This window comes from Mycteria americana, chromosome 17 (genome assembly GCF_035582795.1).
Source record: "Mycteria americana isolate JAX WOST 10 ecotype Jacksonville Zoo and Gardens chromosome 17, USCA_MyAme_1.0, whole genome shotgun sequence".
In the NCBI taxonomy this organism is placed as follows: domain Eukaryota; kingdom Metazoa; phylum Chordata; class Aves; order Ciconiiformes; family Ciconiidae; genus Mycteria; species Mycteria americana.
In genome coordinates this window covers 3,448,684-3,473,487 of record NC_134381.1, presented here as the reverse complement: position 1 = coordinate 3,473,487, position 24,804 = coordinate 3,448,684, and the positions used below count along the sequence as shown (strand labels likewise).

The 24,804-nt window shown below is 49.9% G+C and overlaps 1 protein-coding gene across 15 annotated transcripts in view; it reads right to left on the bottom strand.

The window, feature by feature from the left end:
- Positions 1-3,850: 3,850 nt before the first annotated feature.
- The window catches only part of EHMT1 (euchromatic histone lysine methyltransferase 1), a 124,225-nt gene continuing 103,271 nt past the window's right edge, over positions 3,851-24,804 (bottom strand). For all 15 annotated transcript variants that reach the window (XM_075520075.1, XM_075520070.1, XM_075520072.1 and 12 more), the window contains 11 exons: positions 24,557-24,658; positions 23,678-23,782; positions 19,237-19,391; positions 18,220-18,387; positions 17,687-17,831; positions 16,628-16,705; positions 15,361-15,476; positions 12,943-13,029; positions 8,429-8,507; positions 5,615-5,790; positions 3,851-5,305 (listed from right to left, as the gene is read on the bottom strand). In XM_075520075.1, coding sequence (XP_075376190.1) covers positions 5,122-5,305; positions 5,615-5,790; positions 8,429-8,507; positions 12,943-13,029; positions 15,361-15,476; positions 16,628-16,705; positions 17,687-17,831; positions 18,220-18,387; positions 19,237-19,391; positions 23,678-23,782; positions 24,557-24,658 — 1,395 coding nt within the window. In that variant the 3' untranslated portion in view covers positions 3,851-5,121. The remainder of the gene's footprint in view (positions 5,306-5,614; positions 5,791-8,428; positions 8,508-12,942; positions 13,030-15,360; positions 15,477-16,627; positions 16,706-17,686; positions 17,832-18,219; positions 18,388-19,236; positions 19,392-23,677; positions 23,783-24,556; positions 24,659-24,804) is intronic.

The following is a 24,804-nucleotide window of genomic DNA, read 5'->3' as shown; positions in this document are numbered from 1 at the left end:
GGTGCCGAGGCCTCTTTAATGACTCTCGCATCAATTCCACAGAAATTAAAAGGCAGAGTCGGGCAGGAAGACTCAGGTGGGAGGCTGACCTTGTTCAACCTCTGCCTCGCAATTAAAATGGCAGCATCGCACCTCCGCTCACAGGCAGCGTTAAGTAGTGTTTGCTTTTTCTGGTCCTTTACTCCGTTAGTGCTATTGCCTGGGGAAGGGGCAGGGGGCTGAGCCCGACCTTCCCCCGGCATCACCACCTCTCCCCTCGCCTGCTTCATCGCTCCCATCCTGCCTGCAGACTTTCAGCTTGAACCTCAGCCTGATGCGAGGCTCTCATAGCCGGCAGCCAGATCATCAAGGCCTTTCCCTGCCGACGGTAATAGCACCCATGGCTTTTCATCCTGCCCCATAGCACTAGAAAGGAAATTAAAAAGGCGATAAGGGAGCTCTTTCGGCAGACGAGGGAATATTCTGTGCTATCGGTGAGATAAACTAATATTTCTTCCAGCTCTGGCAAAGGCTCAGGAATGAGACGTGGGGTGAAATCGTACATTTATAGAGATTTTGTAACTCTTACCTGCCGCTCTCGGGCTGCAGGATAACCATCGCCCTTGCTCACATTTCCTCAGCGAGGGAGATGAGCGCTGCAGGACGAAGAGGGAGATGAGTCTATAAAGAGGAGAAGCCAGATCAGCTCCAGTATTTCAGGGTAATTTTACGGCTTCACTGGGCCAGTTCAGCTGCAGGGTGATGGACGGTGCCTTTCTAACACACCCCCGCCCCGTGCCCAGCAGCCCCCGGAGAGAGGAGCCAGCACGAGCCCACCAGCTCCGCGACCTGCTCGGTGCGCAGGGGGTTTGCACGGGGAAATGCCGTGTGATCCCACACAGCTGGATTTGATCCATCCACGTCTCGGCCGCTGGCCCCGGAGCAGGTGACCGGCCCCTGGGCGATGCTCCCCTATAGCTATAGGGGGGCTGATGTCCAGCAGCAGCGGGGTGCAGGAGGGAGGTGTGCGTGAAGGAGCCCGGCTCAGCACCACAGCCTTGCCCCCTGACAAGACACCCCAAATTGCCCAGCCCCACTCCTGTAGTGAATTAACACATCCCCCGAGTTGTGAGTGCAGTGCAGCACCCAAAAAGGGCCGTTGCACCCTGTCCCGCAGAGCCAGCGCTGTGCACAGGACGCAGCTCGGTGCAGACCCTCTGCGCACCCCCACCTTGGCCTGGGGGTCCCCAACCTTCACTGGGGGGATCCAGTGGGAAAAAGAAGGGGAGCAGGGATGCCCCACATGTGGAAGGAGAGCGGTGTCTCCTTTAGCTCTGTGAAATCAGGGGGTTTGCACTGTCACCCTCCTCCCAGCCGCGTGGGCGAGGGTTGGATGGTGCGGGATGCACAAGATCCCCCCCCAGCTCAGCCCCATGCCCCGCCTGAGCTCAGCACCCAAATCCAGCATCCAGCCCCGGTCCCGCTCCCTGGGACGGCTGCGTGACCGTGGGGACATCCCAAAGCATCGCACGCCAAGCGCCAAAATCCCCAGAAAAAGGCCGATGAATGATTGAAGGGTTCTTTGCATCTTCAGCAGAGCCGAGGGGAGGCTCCCAGCCCCGCACAGGGCGGCTACGAGGCCTCGTGTCTCGCTTGGCAGTGGCTGAAAAGGAAAAGAAATCCTCCCGTGCTGGTACCCGCCACGAGCAAAGCGACTACCGGCTGCTCGAGAGCAAAGCCCTGAGCAGATGCTCTTGCTGCATTAAAAGAAAAGAAATCTCCCTCGCAAACAAAAGCAAAATCAGAGCTACAGACACCTCCTCGGCAGCCCGGGGTGTGCACAGCGAAGGCTTGGCACCAGCGGTTCGTAAGGAGCCATCAATTAGCGACAGAGCAGCTTAGCTTCAGGGCAAAATATTAACATGAAAATTGTTGCATCCTTTGAAATGAAGCAACTCAACAAGCTGCTGCCCCCAACAAGCTGCAATGCCCTTCTCTGGCTCATCCTCACCTGTGGAAATGTGGTGGGGCATTAAATGTGTGTATTCAGTTTGCAGTTACTTGCGCAGAAAAGCAAAGGCATCGCCCAACGCGCTGGGGGTTACCTGTGACTACGCGCAATGTTCAACCTCCACCCGTCTCCGCCGGGTGCAAATCCCCTCCGCACCCGGGACCAGCATCGTGTGACTCCACACGCCGCCGAAAAGACGGGCGTCTCCCACCTCAACCCCAGGAAAATAACTGATTTCGGGAAAGTTACATTCAGGGATTAGATTTCTCTGGGGGTTTTCCACTTCTCACCTTCAATTAAAGCATATCATTTTCATTGTAAGGTTTAATTATACAATATTGGAATGTATTCTTATAATTAGCATTAGCCTGTAGTTAAATGGTCTCGACATGAGAGGGCACGTGGGTGTCTTCGAGGGTCCTGCTTGCTTTTCCCGACAGCTCTGGCTATTCCTAACGGCACCTTTGCAATTCCAGCGGGAAACCCCATCATTTCTCACCAAACAAAGCCAACCTAAAGACATTGTATTTTATTGACCAACTGCCCTCACGCCGCCTGACTTGTGACTGAGGGTGACGAGGGCATCTCTGGGGCTCTGCGGGCAACGAAGGCTCCTGCCAGGTGGGCGAGAGGTGGTGTGAGGCCGTGGCCGAAGGCCTCCCCGCTCCTCCCGTCCCCGGCTGGCATCGGGCCGGGCTTTTCCTACCGTTTATGAATATTTTTATGAGCTATCGACTGGCAGTGACTCAGAGCTGCTTATTTTCCCGACACGGCGGGCTGACGGCGAGGGTGCCTGTGCTTAGTCACGCAGCCTCGGCAGCCCCCACCCGGCACCCTGGGGTGCGGGGGGACCCCCCGGCACCGCTCCCCCGGGATTTGCACCCCGCAGCAGCCCCCAAACCCAGCCGCTGCCCCGGCCGGCGCTGCTGGCCCAGCCAAAAACCCGCAGAGCCCTGCTGCTGCTCCCCGCCGCCTCCTCCCATGATAGCGAACGTCCCCGGGGTTTGCTCGGCAGCGGGAGATTCTCCCCCTCGCCCCTTCCCTTGGCCTTTTAAATTTAATTTTATTTAATTGCCTCCACGCAGGGGCTGGGGAGGCACCAGGGGTCCCTCGAAGCCCGGCGCAGCCCTGCACAGCGCTGGGCCAGCGCTGCCCCCCCCGCGGCGAGCCCCGGCTCCCCCCCAGGATGCCTTTAAGACTGAGGGATTATACGAAATTCAGAAACCAAACCCAAACCCCTCGTGAACAAAGAGCAAAGAGTCAGGCTTCTTTTTCCTTGCTTGAAAGTATGCAGGGTTTTGGTTTTTTTTTTTGCTTTCTTAATTTTCCTTTTAAGCCCAAGGATGAGAGGTGCCAGCGCCAGCCCCCTCCGCCCCAGCCCCGCACGGTGCCGGCCCCACCAGCCCGGCAGACAAAAAGGCCAAACTCCTTTTAAAGCACTTTTTTTTTTTTTCTTTTTTTATTGATTTCATTGAAAACAGAACAAGAAAATGATCAGAGCCAAAAGACTGCTCCTTTAAAACTGTCAAAAACATTAACAGAAAAAAAAATAATAATAATAAACATGACGGCATTATGAATGTTCTAGAAGAGATGAACAAAAAAAACTGTTACTGCACTAATTACAGTATTTAAAGATATATGCAAAAAAAAAAAAATTAAGATAATGACCTGCCCAGCCACCACACAAAAGGTGATGGCAAATTTATTCACACTACAATACTAACAATTTAAAAAAAGTTTTGTGTTTTTTCCTGCATTTTTATACTAAAATCACTTTGTTCTTTTTATACAATTGATAGTTTATATTCACGTGGTGAGCAAAAATCACACCAGAATCAGCACCGTTTTGTTTTGTGGTTTCTTTTTGTTGTTGTTTTGGTTTTTTTTTTTCCGTGTTTTTTTTTTTTTTTTCCTTTTAATGCTAGTCCCCAATGTTTCAGTAATGGTAAAAAATAAATCAGTTTATTATTCAAACCTCATAGCGTGTGGCTTAAAAATTAATTGAAGGTGCCCAGCGTTGAGAAAAGTGATGGGAACAGACGAGCTGGTGGCATCTGGGATCTTCTCGCTGCGACATGTCCTGTCTGCTGTTTGCCCCAGCCGGCGGACGCGAGTCGAGGTTCTCTATAATATATATATCATTCGCTTTATTTTTAAAAAAAGAAAGACTGATTTTCTTAAGAAGTTAGTGTCTTGTACAATCCCCTTCAACCTTCCCTCTCTAAAAACGGCTAATGCGACGGGGCGAGGGAAATCCTTCCACGGATGAACTGAACACTGAGACAGTAACACGGCCAAGCGGCGCGACGAGAGCTGGTTTGTAACGGAGAAAGCCCGGGAGGGACGGGGTCTTAGGGGAAGCATCTCTGGTCGGCTCGGGAGAGAGCCAGGGAGCAAAGGGATTGCAAGGACTGTGGGTTTCTTCTCAGCAGAAGAGAAAAAAGCCGGTGGATTTGGTGACAAGGAGGGTATTTGTTAGAAATGCCCTCTAGCTCCTAGGGAAAGGTCCCACCGCAACGTCCTGCGAGATGTGGGAGAAATTCATGATTAAAAAAAGAAAAAAAAAAAAAAAAACCACAACCAAAAAAACCAAACAAACCAACAAAAACCAACCAGCAGAACCTGCCCGGGGCTGTGCCAAGCAAACCCAAATGCCAGCACCTCCCTCTCCCTCCCCACTCCCCCCAGCTTTTAGAAAGAAAGTCCCATCAAGTATTCAAAGTTTATTACAAGTGAACTGGAGATGACTTGGCATGAGCGATCCATTCAATTAACAATAGTCGGAGGACGGGCGGCTCTCCCTTGGCTCTGACAACACTTAGCACATTAAGAGACGGAGGCCAGGACAGCTCGCATGGAAAAAAAACGCAACAGCCACCCCTCCACACGCAACTGTGAAAACCAGCAGCTTTCCAGGACCGGGGAGGGGAGAACAACATCACGGAGGCGGGATTTGCTTTTACTTATTCCTCAAGTAACAGTCGGTGGCACAGCCCTACGTATCACAAACCCTTGGCTTTCCTTGAGCGGGTTTTTTTTTTTTTCTTTTTTTTTTCTCTTTAAATGGAAATTCAGACAGTATGTGAATCTATAGGGTTAAAACAAGTCAGTCTCTGGGGAGCGGAGCCTCAAAAGGGGCCGGCTGCCGTGGCAGAGCTGGTGTCGGGGAGCCCGTTTTCCTGCGTGTCCTGGGACGAGGTGCTCGCCTGCCGCTGGGCCAGCGCTGAGCTCGAGTGTTTGCACTTGGGTGAACCGCACTGACAGCTGAAGTATTTGCCTTTGATGTCCCAGAACCTGTCTCCGTAGTCAAAGCTGCAAGAGAGAGACAGAGACGGGGTCACTGCAAAGCAGAAGCATTCAGGAGCAAAAGAGGCCGTGCGGCGGCGCAAGACGCCGGGGTCAGCAGTCCTTAGTGCTGCCACAATTTGGGTTTTTGCAAAGCTTCAGGGGATGGAGCGCGTTTGCGGGATCCCGGGAGACCCTGGGGACACATCCCGGAGAGCAAAGGGATGGAAGGAACCAGCTCAGGAGCAGCAGAGCTTTTGTCCCTCTCCACCCGGCTCTTCCCCGAACGAGGCGGTGGCTCCCCGCGGGAAGGGCAGCCCTGGGGACAGCACCTACCCAATTTCTTCTCCAGCTTCTATATGCCTCGTGCTGAAGAAAGCGATCCTGGGAAAGCGGAGGTCCTGATGCGACATGAAGACTCGCACTGGGATGAGGTTTGGCTCGCAGAGGTGGTTGATAAAGCGGCTGATGTTGCCATAGAAACGGGCGTCTATGCAGTACACCTCTCCATCCTAGAGGAGAAATGTCGTGTCTTTCATTAGGTGAGGTTGGGTTTAGTATTATCACTGCTACTTGTTTAAAAAAACCCAATGACCGAACTATTGGTCATTGCACTAAAACTCTGGAGAGCTTCAAGAAGAACCACCACCAGGGCAGGACACCCACTGTGGGTTTAAAAGGACTAAACACACACACTTTTATATTCAACAGTACTCTGAAAATACAGTTTTCCGCACGGCACTCTGCCCCCACAAGCCCAAAGACCTTTTAAAATGCCCCTGACACCGGTTGGCACATCAGCTCTCCCCAGCCCTGCTCTGCTAAAGCACCAGTTCGGCACAGCGGGATGGATGTTTGGTGCAGACACCTTACGGGTAAAAGCCACTGGCTAGGGGAACAGGCCTCTGTTCTGTCCTCTAATTGAACATGACGGCTAGGAAACACAAAGCCAGAGCCTCGAGAAAATGCAGGGTTTTGCAGATAAAAGTGAAAGTGAGAACACAGAAATTCCCTTTCCAGAGAGCCCAGAGAGCAGTAATATTTTGTTTTCCTTGAAAATAAAAGATCCCCCCTCAGGGCTTCTTTATTCCAGCAGAGAATGACTGTGCAAAGCAGAGACTTTAATTACAGAAGCTAATTTCAGTTGCAAAGAGGCCAAAAGCAAAAGGATCCATTAGCGGTGCGCAAACTCCCTTTTGGGCAAGCACCTTGCAATCGTTAATGGATGAGCTGTGCCAGCTCACACCGCCCGACTGGTGCAGGAGCCCAGGGAAGATGTCCCAACAGCTGGGGGGGGCATCACCCCACATGGTCCCATACCACACAGTGTCACCAGCTCCCATTTCAATTGTAAGTAATTCCCCTCACTTTCACCCATGGAAATGCCATGGTTGGTGAGGACATCACCCACTGCCACATCTAGTGACTATCTGGAAAGGTCTGAGCTCTCCACCATGCAAGTCAAGATGTGTCTCTTGAGAAAGGAGCCTGCTGCCTTGACCAACACAAGCCGCATCCTCGCTGTGAAGCTGCTGAGGAGGACAAGTCCCAAAGCAAACTGCTTCCCACCTTGCTGCAAGGGTATTGGGAACGTAAGAGTCACAGGGTGACAAGTAGAGAGGAAGAGGAGAAACCATGAACCTGCTCTAGGGTAGACAAGTCTCCTTCTCAAGAGTGGGAAGGCACCAGGGTTTCTTAGGAGGGAGGAAGCCCGGAGAAAGCCCTTCTTGCCTGCAGGCAGGCAGGGCTCACACGGATGCAGCAGCGTGCAGCCCTGACCGCTGCCTCTCCTCGATGGAGCACAGCAGGGCCAAGCACGTGAGCAAGGACTGCAGAGGATGGGCCTGCGCGTGGGAAAGGGGTGGCTTAACACGAGCAGAAAGCAACCACAGCAGCTAAAACTCAACCTCGTCCTTCCCAGAAACAGCGTGTTTTTTCCAGCTCTCCAGTACAGAGACAAGAAAACCATCCCTTTAACCAGCGGAAGCCCAGAGAGCATCTGTTGTGCTATGTCTTCCTCCTGGAAACCCAGCAATGGCCGTTAAGTTTTGGCTGTTCGATGTTCGCCCCCTTTCAGACACGGGACGGAATGTGACTGCAGGACCTGGCACACCGAACGATTCACCACACGCGTGGCCTTGAGTGACAACTCAAGGTACAGGGACATCAGAAATGACGTCCCCACCATTGGCTTTCACTACAGCGCAAGCCCATCCAGGCCACTCCTTCGAGACACACCAGGACCCCAAGGCTGTCCCTCCCAGGGTTGGGGTTCACAGCCTTAATAATACGCATCACTAAATGTACAAACCAGGTTGAAGTCCCTGCTGCTTTTCAACTTCTTAATTACAGTTTGACCCCTCTGTTTTCAGACTGACTACAAGACACATTACTTGCCTTTTTTCAGTTGTTGAATATCTGTTACTTTACAACAAAAAAGAAAAGGAAAAAAAACCCAACCCAAAGCTTCTTTGTCACTAGCTGATGACAGAAACAAGACAGAGACTGTTTTACAGCTTTCCTTGGAAGCCACCCCACTCCTCTGAGTCCCCAGCTCACCTCTCTCCTCTTCTCCTTCCCCAAGGAAAGTCTGAAGTGATGGCCTTGCTTAAAAGCTTTAGATCGCACTTTTCAAAGCAAGATTTCTGCTCTGAGACAGCCCTCCACAGAGCAGTGCAGGATAACTACCAGCAGAACAAGCCTCAAGTCCCTGCCAGGGTATCTGATGGATTCCTTTATAAGTGAACAGGGTTTTTTTCAGTCTTCCAGCTCATCTTTTTATGAAGAACTTACAGAGCTGCCAATCAACACAGCTGCAAGCCTGCATATACACACCTGAGTATCAAAAACTGAACAACTGAACTCAGGATGCCCAAATGGTTGTGACGGAACAGCATCTTGCATCTAAACTGGTGTGGGCAGCACGTACCGCAGCGGTCCAGCGCTGCTGGGTTCTGTTACCATTTTAACAAGCCCTAAGCCTTACCTCAAACACACTATATTTTGACTAAAACGCAGCGAGGGTGCAGTCCTCCTCTTTGCAGGCTTTCAGATCGTGCTGTACATGAAGACGGAGACAAATATTCTCTCTGCTCATTTGGAGAAGCAAGACCTTGGGTTTGTCTCATTAGATACCTTCAGATACAGTACCTTGTTGTCAAGGTCAAAGAGGTAGGAGTCCTCTTCACGGACATCTGCCTCGGAATCAGATATCAGCTCACCAACGTACCTGTAGACAAACAGGAAAGGCAGAAATAAGATGCTCATGCAATCACAAGCTTGGGTTTAAACACCTCTTTCTGGGAAGAGGGAAAGAAAGGGATACAGCCCAGCCACAGATGGCAACCCACAGCCTTAGCAGTGCAGGTCATCTCAGAGCCACCCGGGCAAACCGAGCTTTGCCAACCCACAGCAGCTAAAATCTGGCTCCAAACTCCATCTTTTCAGGGCAACACTTTAATATTAAAAATGGCCTCTTACTTCCAACAAAATTTACTTCTTCCTGAGGACTATGTTTCCTTTTGCAAATCTCTTTGTGGGCCAAGATCAACACATTAATCCAATTCTCCTTATGTTCACGGTCAGACTCACGCCCTGGCTCTCCTATACAGGACTGCAGTGCTTGTGCTGTTTACCTCTTGAAGCAAGATGTTTGTGTCTGTCCTTCCTGCATTTTCCAGGGTATTTTGACTGATTACCCAGGCTACATACCTTAAAAAGTTTTGTTTTAAAAGTCTTAGATCTAACCTAACCTGGCAGGATCCCTGGAAGGATCTAGGCTTCCTTCTCAATCCCTCTCAAACCAGAATAAATCAGAGCTGCGATCCCAGTAACAACCACCTTGTTGTAAAACCAGGTGCAAGGCAGATTACAACCAGGTCCTCCGAGCACCGCGAAGGACGTGCTGGTTGGCCTGGCTTGCTGAGAAGGACCAAATGCACGCACCACCTTTCACAGCCCAGACAGGTGCTGATTTTGATGCAAACCCCGTTGTTGCAGGAGTCCCCGCTGCACTGGTGTTCCCACATTTGTCTCCCCATCTCCATCTTAAACAGTTTTGGACTGTCAAAGTTCAACATTTCCTGCCCTGACCTGCTTGCCATCAAAGTAAGAGACACAAGAGGAGAGGTTCTGAGCCAGAGGGAGGATATGAGAAAGAAGCACAGTAGATTCTGGTACGTAAGTCTTTCCAGCCTGCAATGCAATGCTAATTAAATATAAGCAAAGGATTCACAATACGAATAAATATTCTTCGCAGCATCAACAGAGACTTCCATGATCAGCAGCCATTATCACAGCATTCCTCTGCAGCTCTCAAGGCATTTTCAAAGTGTTAACCAACCGTATCCATTTCCCCCTGTGGCTCAAGGCAGCATTTAACTCCAGGGCTGGGGAAGAGGAGAGCCATGGAACATTAACCTGGAGAGGACCCACGCACTCCGTGACAAGGGATCATTTGGCTGCAGTTCCCAAGTCTGAGCTATCTGGCCAAGTCGCTCTGCCAGAGCAGGAGGCTGCCGCCGTGGGTGATCCTCCTGCTTGCCCCCACTGCATCTTGTTATTTATTAAGCGCTCCCGTAAGGCTGCTGCATTACTGGAATCACACGCTCGTCGGTGACCTAAAGCGATAGGAAGATGATGGCCAGAGAGGGAGAGAAATTGCTGTAGCATGGCAGAGTAGCCAGCAGCAGCTGAGAAACAGCTGAATAATGCTGCACGGAGAGGCACTCTGCTCGGGGACAGCCACTTCAGGTTTACAACTCAGTGAAACAAAAAACCACCATCTAATTAAAAATTGTTGTTTCAGTGTTCCTTTAAAGACTATTCCAGTAACTCATGTCCTTTCCAGGACTGCTTACCAATACAAACGGTTCCCTAATTTCCCAGGTCCAAAGTTATGGAAGGATGTGCAAGAGGTACATTTTCCTACCCAAAAAAGAGCAGGAGCATCAGCCCCTTCATTTAAAAAGTCAGGAAGTCAAGCCAGCATCTTTCTGCTCAGCAAGATGTTCAGCACGCTGATGGCAAGTACATCTCAGAGCTTTACATTGCCACTCATCACCGCAAGATCAGAGAGCACTCCATGCAAAAATCAAGAGCAACAAGAAGTCCCCAGCACAGGCTCCAGCATTTCCCAGGGGGTGTGGGAGACGGGACGCCTGGGGCTTTGCTGGCTGAAGGTGTGGCTAAAATACCTGGCTCGACGCAGATGGTATCTATTAGAGCATCACTGTTTTTTTACAGAAATGAAATATTCGGAAACCACGTAATGGACATGCACCGCAAGGAACAGACCAGATCCTCGCCAACCTCTGGTTTCTGCATCCCACTAATTCAAAGCCTCTCCAACAAAAGCCCTTAAGCAGCTGTGACATTTCCAGGCTGAGCAGTTACACCATTTACCAACCAAGCACGAACAGAACAGATTCAAACCAACCCACAGCAACGTCAGCACAGAGTGAGCAACAACAGCTTCTGAGCAGCGACAAATTTGGAGGCCAGGGAGAAACCTGCACACGAGCACACTCCTGAGCATCTGCGAGTGGAAGAGCCTAAAAACTCCGTGGGAGCCCCGCGGGGCAGGGAGGATGACGCTGCTGCATCTCCCCTCGCTAAGCTGCTGCTTCCAGGACTGCGCTGAAGGTACCAGAGGCCATTAGTAGGAGGGTCTGGAGCAGCTGAAGGGTCTGGGGAGCCCTGGAGACGACGGTGGGAGGGCTGGCTGGCCACCACGCTGGCAGAGCCTCCCTCCCAGCTGCCAAACTGCTCTGAGCGCTGCTAAATGCTCCTTGCGGAAGCTGCTGCAGGCTGCCAGAGGGACAGTCTGCAAGCAGAAACGGAAAGGGAAACCATTTTTGGAGTAGTTACAGAGGAAAGTTGAAAGGTATCTGAGGTATGGAGCAGGCTGAAAAGCAGTATGTGTGTAAGAAAGACATTTTCACACAGAAACAGCCAGGACCAGCAGAGTTTTGCAAAATAAAACTGTTGTGAGAACTATTCCAGATTTGCCCCTCATGTGGGCATACATGAAAAATTATGGAATAAAAGTCATCCTTACACCAATACAATTATCATCCTTCCAAAGCAGAGTAATAACCTCCACACAAAGCGACTACCCGCTCAGGGCTCTAATCCAGACGTTAAATGCAAAATGCTCTTCCACAAGAGCCAATCCTGGGAGCTCCTGTGTGCAAGCAGCCCCTGAGGTCTATAGGTTGCCCATAAAGAACCACAGGAAGGACATCAGTGCAGCTGGCTTGAGGAGGAGAGAAGGACTGGAGTGGGTGAGTTGAGTAAATAACGTACGCACGTGTGTGTGAAAGAGAGAGAGAGAGAGAGTGTGATGGAGACAAGGAGGAATGTGCATGGGCAAGACATAAATTAGCTCAGCTTTTTAGTATGCAGCTCATTTAGATAATGAAGAAGATAGTGCCTACCACTGAAACAGTGTCAGCAGCTCCTGGCAAGGGTGGAGCGAAGAGTTCAGCACGGTTGTGGTATCTGCTCCCCGTCAGCTCTGATGCGCTCTACAACGTGCCCGTCTGTGTTATTTACACCTTACCCCGTCACGCAGGGCTGCCCTGTTTCCTTGGGCTGCCTGTTCACCACTGCTTATTCCTCTTGCGTGTTAGCATTCCAGTAGGATTTGCTAAAGTCAGTGCCTTTTTTCTTTGGGAGCAGTTTATGCACAGGCTCTGGCTCATCTCCGGGTGCTGAACCAGGACACAGGGACCTTTTGTACTTAGCAGGAAGCCCCCGCTGAAGACAGACTTGAGACACTCCCCACAAACAGCAGAGTTTTAAGCTTTACCTCTGAAAAAACATTTTATTGTCTGGCAGCTCCTAATATGGAAGAAATACTTGGCCAATTCACTGAGGATTTTTCTTTTCCTTTTTTTTTTTTTAAATTCTGCAATAATCTTCCTCAATCCCCCACCCCAATTCTATAAAACATCAATAACTAGTTCTAAAAAACCCTAGCGCCTATTTCCATGAAGGGCATAAGTCCAGCCTTATTTAGAAGGTCTTAACTCACTGTAGTATTGCAATGAAAAAAATACTTTCCAAAATATTTAATAAAGTATATACACCACTTTAAAGCCTAAAAACCATGGGGTTCAATGGCAGTTTTTTCACTTGACATAAATCTGAACATTTTTGTTCTTAAGTACTTTATTGAACCAGGGCCGAAACATGTGCTTAACGCCAAGCGCTTTACTGTTTTGCTGAATCAGACCAAAGCCAGAGCTGTGACACTGGAAAACCTCCTAAGTGGTCAGTATAGAAACACAAAAAGAGCCGATATAAAAAAGTTGTTCCAAATCGCCTTGGCCTTAAGTGTCCCGTATCCACAGTGAACACGAGTTGAGCACGTTTGCAGCACAACCCGAATGCATTTTTTCCCCCATCGCTTGTGTTTCAGAGGGGTAAGAGAGCTGAGCACAGATCCCAGCAAGATGGAGAGGGGTGGAGAAAGCTCCACGCTACAAGGAAAAGGACAAACAGAACAGGAAATGGAGTCAGGAAACCTCTGACTGAGGGCAAGCGGCTCGGCTCGATGCCGATTTGATTTGCATGAAAACCTCTCCTCGAAGAGGAGCAAACCATCCCGGCCCTCGGGAAGCGATGCGTTTGCGTGAGCTAATGAAAGCTGAGTAACTTACTCGCACACAAAAGTTCCCAGTGGAATGTCTTGCATTGTTCGCACACCCCAGCCCATCTTTTGTGTCCGATAAAGCTGCAATCGAGTCCTGGAAAAGAGGAAATGAAGCCACGTTAATGGCAGCACTCCACAGAAAGACAATGAATTTTCACAGAGAGACGAGCAAAAAAACCCAGCAACCTTCCATCAGCACAAACTCAATGATGATTTCGATATTCAGCCCCCCCAGTTCTCACACTGGCACCACTGTGGGTATGCTCCACTCCCACTGCTGCTCTGAGCGTGCGGGCAGATGCTCAGATGGGAACTGCCTGGGGACAAGGGACAGGCGTCCATCAACCCCTTCTCCCTGCCCAGCAGCAACTGGCGAGGTGCAACCTAGGGACCGGACGTGTTAAGGACTGGGGAAGAGGGTGCAGGACTGGAAGCTCTGTGTGGTTATGCCATTGATGATTTACACGTAGGATACCAGAATCCCATCGCCAGCATTTCTTTTCCCTTCCACACACACACCTGGCACCCAGGGCAAGGCAGGGAAGGTGGAAGAGGACTTAAGGCACCGTAGCTCTGCAGGGAGGGGTGCTGCAGGGGGAAGGCAGGGAGCCTACGGTGAATTAAGAACACCTTGAGCTAAGTGCTCTGATCCCTTTGCCCTCTGCTGAGGCCGGTGCATTTAGCAATTCCATCATATCCAGCTCCCTGGAAGAAACGCTGCAACTTGAAACTTCTTGGTGTAATAGCTGCTCTGTGGAATTTTACTGATGGAGTTTATAGGCAGAGAAACAATCCTGTAAGTCATTCTGCCTCCTGCTCAGCCAGAACTTGAGTTAAGTGCAGGATGAACAGTCTCCAGGGCTAGGGAAGGCTTGCTCTGTCCCAGAGGGAAACAAAACCCACTCTCAGCAACGCTGTTATCGGAATAAAGAGAAATCTGATGCTCACCTTAACTTCACCCTGTTGCTTTTTCCAGCACTTCTCTCCTCTTCCCCCCACCCATTCCCTCCTTGCACTGTTAGCTCAAACCAGGGGCTGTGCGTTTTCTTGTATTTGCTCACAGCTCCTGGAGCTTTCACCAGGGCAAAACACGACTTCATGTTAAAGCGGTTATAACACAGTATTTCAGGCTTCAGGAAGCTCCCCCATGTTTTGCCTCATCCATCACAGCAGAACAGAGAGTCAAGCTCAGTTCAGGCTCTGCTGTCGGGGCCGACGCTGGCAGCAGCGGGACCGTGGCTCCAATCTCAGCTTCCTGGCTGAGCTGGGTCAGCCTGCCAGATGGAAACGTGTGCGCTGCCGAGCGGCGTTAATTTGGAGCAAATCTGACAAAGGAAGCACTGAAAATGGAGAGGAAGCACCCACGTGTCATGCTGAAGCCCAAACGCAGGAGGTTTCCTCTGCTGTCTCCCCAGGGACCTCAAGCACAGCTCTGCCAAGCACCTGACCTTAGTGCCAGCTTCCCGACAAAGCCGTCCTCCCAGGCTCATGGTTGGGTTTCCAACCCTTCCCGTCTTTCAGAAAAACACTTTAGCAAGGCAAAAATGCAAAAGCAACAGCTCTAGCTGTACAGCTCCTAAATAAACACCCACATAGGCACCGGAGCTCTGGAGCTTGGCAGGGAAAACCAGAGAGGGGTAAAGTTCTGTTGAAACGCATCGAGCCTTTTCCTTACTTATTTTTAACATTGCAAAATGTCATTGAAACTACAAAAGTTGCAAAAAAAGTGTTGTCAGTACTACAAAAAATTTGCAAAAAGTCTTTTTTCCAGTGGGATTCCTTTGAAGTTTGTCCTGATACATTTAGTGCAGTGGCAAACTTCTCCATAGCAGAGGCCCAAAACAAAACATTTACATTTTTAGTCTGGCACCAAAATCATAACAGCCTAATCCACAGCACCGAGGCCAACAGGTATTCAGGTATCCAATTCAGGGGGAGTCATGCCAGTAATTTGGAAATTTTAAGCAGCCAAGTCTGGGCATGCTGGCCTATATTTCTAATACAGACTGCTAACTTACAAGATCTTCTAAATTAAAGCTTTGCAGTTTCTGTTGCTGTTGTTTTCTTCACAGATCTCCACATGAGAAGTTAGATCTAGGCTGTTCGTGCAAACGCACAAGCCATTTACACGTTTTATGGTCAGGCTGATGAAAGAACGCCATGGTTCCCACGTAACAACAGCAGGGGCAGGGTGCAAACATTAATTGAGCTCATCAACCCTCTGCTGCTTCATTCCCACCAGCAGCACACAGGAACCCTCTTGCGTCCCACCACTGCGTGGTGGCACCTGCCCCAACTTCTGTATCATCTTGGGAAGTCCTGGATTTTGTGGGTTTATGAGTAAGCTGAGACTAGAGAGCCAGAAAGGTCACGAGTTTGCTGTCGGTCTTGCCAAGATAAGCTGTGTTTGGATCCTCCTTCTCACCTGAGCCCATTCTGCACCACCCGGTTCCTACAGGTTCGCCAGCACGAGCACGCATGATTACACTCAAAGATGAGCGGCGGCTCAGCCATGTTGAATTCAGGCAGGAGTCGGCCGTCCTGAAGAGGAGAGGCATTCAAGACTGGGTTAGTTGTCTATTCCTGTGACGCCTCCAAACCAGAGGTAGGCCAAGAGCAGAAATTCCTGAGTGTAAAAACAGGCCAGAGAACCCCAAGGTGGAAGCATGCCCCGACCTCCCCAAAACCAGCGTCAGACCTCAACTTCTGCAGTGGTTTTGCTGTACCCTGACAGTGGCACACTCGCCGCTATCACTGACAGCTGACAGACAGCAAGAGACCGTCTAGGTTTTTGCTGCCTGGCATCACCCTACACACCACCAAAAAAATATCTTACAGTGCTGTGCAAAAAAACAGTGTGCATCATCATTATTATCATTTTGCCGTGCTGGAGGGGAGAAGCGGATGCTTAGTCTGTCTCTGGAATAAAGCCTAAATTTCCAGATTACAAGGCAAATACACCCAAGTTTTGTGAACCACATTATCTTCCCAAATAACACTCCCAAAAAAGCTACAATTCAATTATTTACCAACCATATAGGATTAAGGAAGTGATAGACGCAGTTCATCCTATTTAACAAATTTGGCTTTTAAGGCTTGAAAGATGTAATCACCTATTAACGTGTAAATAAAATGGCTACAAAGCAAAGAAAGATGCCAATATTCCCCCTGGGAGAAACTTGCAGAGATTCACAGAACTTCTGATCTTAGCAGAACCTGTCCAAATAGTAACCTCAAAACCTCCCTGGAGGACTGAAGCATACTTACCCAAAACAAACCAGGCTTCTGGCAATGTTGCAGTTAAAACATCTTTACTTTGCCTTCATCCGGAAGGATCACAATAAATAAAAGCAGGTAAAAAAATCTCTCTACTACCCTTCCCTTATTTACATATTACAGCATTTTCTATGTTGCTCTGAAATGCAAGCTGATTTCATGCATGGATTATTAAATGCTCTCTATCACATGGGTACAATTAATGGCTCAGTTGACATGACAGTAACACAAGTAAGTAACACTAGAAAAGCTTCCCTGAATGCGCATTTTGTTACTATCACGTACATCTCAAAGCTGAGACTACAACTTCAGGCATTTTAAAACAAAAAGCAGAGTTGTGTATTATAAACCCTGAACTGTGCAAAGTTCAGCTCGCAAACACTGGTCTAACCCAACGGGAGGTTCTGTGTCCTCACCTTATCATACCAGCAGCGCATACTGAGTTGGCCACACATGCAGTTACTGGAGGAGCAGTCGTCTATACATACGCAATACTGGAAGAGAAGAAAAGGGGTTAACTCCACACCACTCACACACAACTGAAAGAGCAACTTCTGTGACTGGGTCAGAGAGGAAACCACAAGTCTTTGCCTTCTGCTGCAGCTCGTTAGCCAGAAAGATAACCAGCCTCATCGGTTCAGTGGCATTTTCACCCCATTCCTTATTTCTGTGTGCAACGAACGTCAAAGGATTCCAGCTTGCGGGAAAGGATCCCATACTGAGCCATCTTAATTTCTCATGAGAGGATGTCCTCCTCTGTTACTAACCTTCCTCTGTGCCCTATGAGCTGTACTCCACACTCAAGGACAAGGAAAGCTCCAAGGAGGGACCAGAGCTGGGAGATGATGCAACATGATGTCTCAGTCCTCCCCTGCTGCTCGCCTCTTCCCACACGGGTGCTCCAGCTGGCTGCTTCCCCAGCACTCCCCAAGCCAACATGGTCCCACCACCAGCTTCTGCACAACAGGGCTTGGGCATGGGAAGTTCACTTCAGCCACGAGAGCTGTGCCCAGAGAGGGGTCACCCTCACCCTACACTTCTCCACCTCTGCTTTCACAACCCAGCCCTTCAAGGACTTCCAGTATCACAATAAAGACCTTGGCCTGGATGCTGCAGTCAGTAGGAAGCCAGCGTGAGGAAGGTCTCCCAACAACTCACTAACTCTCCACATCCAGAACAGAGGAAAAGAGTAAATGGGAGCCACATCAGCCAGCACCAGATGGCTGATGCTACAAGCAGACAGCTGAACACAGAGGTCAGCCTAAGTCTCAGAAAGGAAGAAAAGCAGAATCTAGAGCATCTAGAGCAAGAGCTGGAGTTCAGGACTACAGCCTTAGCTGGAATTTGAAGGCAATACTGGGACTAGACACTCCCATTTTGAATGCAAAACCCATGCTGAGGTGCAGTGCCCTGCAACATCCCTGAACGCACACACCAGGACAGGAAAAAACATGTGGATACACACGATCCCTCACCTGTAAATGAGTGATGTTTCTATCAATGTCCATTGGGGAGGTGACGCAGTTCTGCGAAACGTATTTGTAGTTGCTAGGACAAGGCTCACTGTCCACTGAATTGACACAGGGAATCGGGATCCGCTCGTAACCCCGGGCAATGTCTCTGTCAGTGGGAGAAAGAGAAATGTCACAGAAGAAAAGCTCCCCTGAACAAGGGGCCATTCAAATGCCATCCTGGGGCAGAATTACTGTCTTTGATCACTGAGCATTCAAAGCCTGAAAGCAATTCAGACTAGAACAGAGTTCGGTTTTTTCCACCCTGCCTTACAGATTGTTCTTTGTGCTTGCGAACATTTCCATTTGGAGGATGAATTTACAAACCATGGTCTGAATCAGCATGTGCTTAATTCTTGCTAAGCTCAAACTGACCTTCACACCAGTTTAAAAAGCTAAGCACGCACTTAACAGTCCTTTCTTAAACCAGGCCCCCAGCCTCCCCCGTGCAAGGGCTCTATGTCATGACCCACAAGCAAAGCCCGCCAGATTCTCACCTGCTCACGACCTTCTCTATCTGGGCAGGCTTGTCAGTAGATGATTCTCTGAGAGTCTTGTTCATCTGCAGGGCCACCCAGACCTGAGAGTTAAGGCTGGAGCACTGGAGTGGAGTCTCACCCTCCTTGTTCTTTAAAGTGACATCCGAGCCACGGGAAAGAAAGAGACTGCAAAACAGCAAGAAAGGATAAGCATCGCCCAAGGGAAACCGCGCAAGGGGAAAGTGAGCTGAATCACATCCTCCAGCCAGTCCTTAAGGGACAAGGAAGAATCTGTAGTAGTGAATAATCACCTGAGTTTTCTTTATTAAGCATGGTTCAGTGAATCCTTCTACATGAAGGCGCTGGCAGAAGCCACAGACTGGAGCTCTAGGCACTCACAAGAGCTCTCGGCAAACCTCGCCTTGCTTCAGGCATGACAAGTACCTTGCTGGTACCAGCCTAACTTCAGACAGGCTTGAAACTCTCTCTGGCAGGGAAAGATATGGGGTGGGAAGAGGAGGCTGGAAATGGAAGAGTCCCACGGGAAACTGGTATTGGACTTGGCCCGTGTTTATATTCACGGTGAGTGAATATACACACGAGCCAAGTCCAATACCAGCTTTTGGTGAGTACACATGATGACTTTACTCATAGCAGTGATGAAGCAAAGGAGAAGTCCTATTACTTTATTATGCCACGCTAGTTGCAAAAAAAAGAGCTTTAATCAAGGATGCCTGACACCTTTCTGCTGGGAAGCCCCGGCTGAGCACAGCCCCTCCAGCCCTCTGCCCATGACTCCAAGACCCCCCCACGTTTTCTGATCTTTTTTACACCAGCTCTGGCAGCAGTTAGTATTTCAGACCCACCGCCCCTAGGAGCAGGGCAATAGAGAAACAAGCCCTCCATCCCAACTTTGTTTTGTGCTTAAATGCCAAAGGCATTTCAAAGGATCTCCCGAGCTTGCCAGCCAGCACTCAGAGAGAAAGGAGTGACCAGGGGAACGGAAAGAAGCAGCAGGGCTGCAGCCATACTTACACGACACACTCGTAGCGGTTCTCTCTGGCTGCAATATGCAGGGGCGAGTCCCCGTGAATATTCACTGCATGTAAATCACACTTAGCAGCCAGCAGTATCTCCGCTATGTCAACACAGCCAGAAAAAGCAGCCCAGTGCAAACAAATATTTTCCTCCTGGAGGGAAAGAAAACAGAGTAGAGGCCATTTAGTGCATTAAAACCCTATTGCTGTGGGGCTCCACCATCCTTAGCTCTACACCTGCAGCATTCAACACGTGGCTTGCAGTCTCCTTCCCTACATTGCTCCTTCTGGCTGGGACTGCCAGGGTGGGCAGGGAAATCTCCATGCAGACAAGCAGGGAGTTCTCACTCCAGCCGCCTCCGCGCACCAAAGACGGGGAGGCTGCACACAAAGCGGTCCATCGCCTTCCTTACACACGCAGGCAAATCGTCTGTCTCTAAGCCACAAAACAATCTGGATCAATCTACGAGAGAGGTGACAGACATGAACAAACATGCTGGAAAAGGCTAGAAGCTGAGCTTCCCCAGCCCAGGCAGACAGGAAAGCTAGCGTGTCTCCCAGCGCTACAAAATTAAAGAGAAAAGGAGCACGGCACAAGCCATAGGGTATATGAAGGCGCTAGAAAGCGAACCATGAGCCGCAGGGAAAGCAATCAATCCGACTTCAGGCATCTCTTAAATACTGTATGTACTCATCTCTCACTAGCAGCCCTAGAAATAGCTGAACACTCATCTTTTTGATGGAGATATTTTAAGCGATGATACTCTGTTTTCCGTTACAGGGCAATTTGCAGCACACTTCGAACCCTTCCCCGTGACGAGCTCTGAAGACATCGCTTACAACAGTGCAACGATAGTAATGATCACCTAACTTTTCTTTCTTTTTTTTTTTTGAAAGCAAAAATAAAGCACACCTTTTAGTCATCGCAACTTAACTTAGATCCTTCCTTAAATGGGGAGGCTACTGACATACACCAGGGAGTGGGGAAGACCTCTTTCTATACGGCTTCCGCCTCCCGTTATGGTAACATCTAGGAAAAAAGCCCTAATCAGCATCATGTACCAATCTACAGAAAAAATGAATCCTGTCGATTGCACACCACATGCTGCTGCTCAGACGGGTTACAGACACCTAGACTCGCTGCTTTGCCTTGCATCGGCTACTGCCTAACAGCAGCATAATTACAATCAAAAGCATTTCTCCCGGAGTATAATGTTTCCCAGCACAAGTGACATCGCTTCTTAATGACTGCAATCAGGAGACACCGAATGTAGGTACAGTGACGGATACGCGATACATACAGCTGCGAAGAGGATACTTTTCTTTCAAGTAAATTGTTAACTGAGCTGATTTGATTTTCATCGTTTAATGTGTGATCTTGTAAACGGTAGCCAAACGGCTTCTATGACAGATCAAAGAAGTCATTTTTGTTCAGAGTCAGCGCTAGGGCTCTGAAGCAATGCAACAACCCAAAAAGCCCCCTCTCTCACCTTGACTTTTGCTTTTAGGAACAGTATCGGATTCGGACCTGCCTGGTAACTATCTAAGCTACCAAGGAAATAGAGGCTCCTACCAAGAAGGGGCTTTCAGACGGGGGACAGCGACTCCTCGGTGTGGAATAATTGCTAGAGGTGACTTAGAAATTAAACTTATATTCACACTTTTAAGTAAGGCACAGGACTGAAGAAGCTTGCAGGGTGGAGTGCGGCTGACATGCAAGGAATCCATTCCATGGAAGTTCCCTAGGCCTGCAACCTTAGATGTCGGCAACGCCAGGGGAACTCGGTGTGTTGGCTCTAAGAGGCACTGCCCGGAGGGTGGAGCGGTGTGGAGGCACCGCGGCCAGGCTCTGCGATTATACGGGAACTTGGAGGTACCACGGAACCGGTAAGCTGCATACTTGCTACCCTGGGCTAACAGCCTGTCATGTTTTTGACAAAATGCTGTCCTTTGGTGAACTTTGCTCATTATAACATCATTATAATACCAAAACACACCTCCATCCCAAAAGCTACCCGCCTCCAAGGTGTGACCACCCCTCACTGAGCTTGCACTTTGAATTTTTCTACTTTATACCTTTAAAAGCAAAGCGAGAAAATTTTACACCAATCCTAACAAAGGTATGTATGACTAGAGTCACTCAAGCTCCACCTGAAAGGTAAAAAATATTATAAAATACCTTAGCAGAGAGAGAATGTTAGGGAAGATACCATCGCATACCACTCTGACTTCTGGGATCAGTTGCCGGGCTGAGCCTCTCTTCCCCCCCATCAGGACGCCTTTGGGTAAGATTCGAACACTTGGTTATACCAAGTGCCTCCCCGGGAAACTTAGGAACCTCTCTACAGTCGCTTTATATCTTTTAACGCATTTGTAGCCGGCAGTGTTACTCCTACTCTTGGTATTTGCACGTGCTTTGCAGACAGTGAATTTATCACTGGTAATCCAAAAGAACGCGTGTATCTGTTGCTCTAATAAACCGCACTCTTCATTAATCTAGCTGTGATAGTTCTCATTGAACGCAACCAGACTCTTTAAGTGTGGCCATGGTAGTTCATGGAACGCGAGTAGACTGAAGGTGTATCGCATTATTTGTGCGTCATGATAGTTCAGTACACTGAACGCGACCGGACTTATAACAACTGGGCATCTGCCAGATTACTTTAACCTTTTAACGCAACACTCGGGAACAGCTGGAGCCTTTCTGAGCCCACAAGACAAGCCCACACCACCTACCCCTGCTAGCACCCAGGACACAAAATGAGGCATTTAGGGAGACAAATACAAACCAGTTGCTTATATCCCCTGGAGTCAGAAAAGCACTAGAAGCCTTGGACAAGAAAATCCACTGCCATGAGGTATGCTAGAGGGTGAACTGATGGCGGGGTAGGTACTTTGCTGTAACGACTCTGTGCAGAAAGCAGCGAAGCCAGTTACCTCTCGTTTATCAAACTATCTCACATCTACAGCCCAAAGCCTGGAATAGCTCAGCACACCCCAGTTTACACCCAAGCTTGCCTTGCAGGTACTTCTGGGGTTTCAATATTCTCAGAGGCAGAAAGGAAAAAATGAGAAAAACACTAGGAAGAAAAAAGAGGAGCAGTGCTGATATAATGAGCCTCCTGAACAGAAGCCTGGATGCTCTCTCCTTTTTTCCCCAGTCACCTCCCTTGTTATCTTCTGTTTACTTGAAAATCCCCATGAAACCGGCTGGCACAGCCTGACCCGCAGCGCTGCCGGGCCCACGGAGCTCCCAGGGACTCCACCTGGAGTCAGACTCCCTCCAGTACAGACTGCGTCCCACTTCAGTAGGATTTATGGAGGTGAAGAGCAGACCAAGAGCCAGCTCCAGCATGCTGAGCCGCGAGCCTGGGCACGCTCTGTCTGCATTGGTGGCTTCATGCCTGTTATGCCTAGGAGAAGCCAGGCTTGCAATACTTGCTGGCAGAGCGTCTGCCTGATCCATCTGGAAAACATCAGTACAAGCTTGTGCCCCCCAAAAGGCATGCAGGATGCCCCTAACCCATGCCCAACGCACACTGGCCCGTGACCAGCGTGGAGCTGGTAAGTCTGGACTGAAGGGGGATCTGTCTAGTGCAGCGTCCAAGTGGCAGCATGGCAGACTGTCCTGGTTTTGGCTGGGATAGAGTGAATTTTCTTCCTAGTAGCCGGTATAGTTCTGTGTTTTGGATTTAGTATGAGAATAATGTGTTGATCTGGTTGTTGCTAAGCAGTGCTTACACTGGTCAAGGACTTTTCAGCTTCCCATGCTCTGCCAGGTGCACAAGAAGCTGGAGGGGGCACAGCTGGGACAGCTGACCCCAGCTGACCAAAGGGCTATTCTATACCGTATGGCGTCATGGGCAGTATACAAACCAGGGGGGTTGGCCGGGGAGCAGCGATTGCTGCTCGGGGACGGGCTGGGCATCGGTCAGTGGGTGGTGAGCAATTGCATTGTGCATCACTTGTTTTGCACATTCTTTTATCATCATTATTATTTTCTCTTCCTCTGTTCTCCTATTAAACTGTCTTTATCTCAACCCACGGGTTTTACTTTTTTCCGATTCTCTCCCCCATCCCACCGGAGGGGGGGGGCAGGTGAGCGAGCAGCTGGTGGTGTTTAGTTGCTGACGGGGGTTAAACCATGACACAGACCCAGGTGGATTAGGAGCAGCGAGGCACAGAGCTGACTACAGCCTGCGGTGTGACATACAGCATCCTTATGGGCTATGTTAGAAGAGCTGGAGGAAAAGAACTTCTTGCCAGATCGTAAACTTCTTCCCAGAATACTCCCCCACCAGACACTGCCCCAAACCACTTGTGGCAAGGGACCACCGCACCTCCCTGCACTGAGCCCAAAATCTGCCTCCTTGGGCTTGTTTGGTTTTTAAACGGAGGTTGTGGCTGATTTCTGAAACGGATTCCAGAAAGAACCTCACATTGTCACGGATGTTGATGTCTGACCCCTTTGCAAGCAGCAGCTTCACCAGCTCGATATGCTTGTACTCAGTGGCCCAGATCATCGGCGTCCAGCCTCCATCGTCCTGGGGAGGGAAAGGAAAGGGTGAGACACGCGGAACGGGCAAGATGGTCTCCTGCTGGCTTCACAAGCCCCTTGGCAGCCACGGCAGGGTGCACCTTGCCTAGGAGCCACAGACCCCTTCCCTCCCCACGTCTGTCTCATCACTCTCCTTCAGTCTACGCTGCTGCAGGGAGAGGTCCCTCAGGGTCCTGCAGAGCCAAGCGTGATTCGAACCAACATGCCTCAGCAGGCTGGAGTTTATTTGCAGCTCAGCACACTGGCAATGGATCTCCAGGGCGTTCAAATACAGCTGACTGTCCAAACGGCACAACGAACATGCAGCTTATGTAAAAGCTCTTAGAAAGATCCCTGAGCAGCCTGGGGGAGCTGGCCTTCCCCCAGAACAAGGAACTCTGATGCAGCGCTGCCTCGCCCCACGGCAACAGATAAGCTCTGCGACGGCAAGTGCCAGGCTCAACCCATCCCACGGCATGTTCGTGATCCCACCCCCCCCTGCTAGGAGGAGCACAGGGACACCCTTGAGCAACAGGCTCCACCAGCAAATGCAGGGTCAAGGAGAAACTGCAAATCAAGGCAGATGGAAGGAAAGTTTCCATGAGGTCAGTGGAGGGGATCGCCTTCTCTGGCAGACAGGGATGCCCACGGCACTGTCATCCTATAATGTCTTCCAGCAGCAGGACTGTATTTGAGTAACCACTGCGCAGACAGCACGCTGCCAAGACTTGGGTCCCTGACCTGAGAAAAGCAGCTTCTGCCCCTCGCAGAAAGGCCTCACCTGGCAGTTGACATCCATCTTCCCGTTGGAGAGGAGGTACTGAACAACGTCGTAGTGCCCTTTCTTGGCAGCCAAGTGCAGACACGTGGAGCCCTCCGCATCCTGGACACAACCACAGAACAAGCGCTCAGGGGACATCCCTTCCCAGCATTTCCCATGTCTGAATGACACCACTGATGCTTAGGAACAGCAGAGAAGTCCATGGACGGAGCAGAGGACTCCAAAAGCCCTCGGCCCGCTGCCAGAAG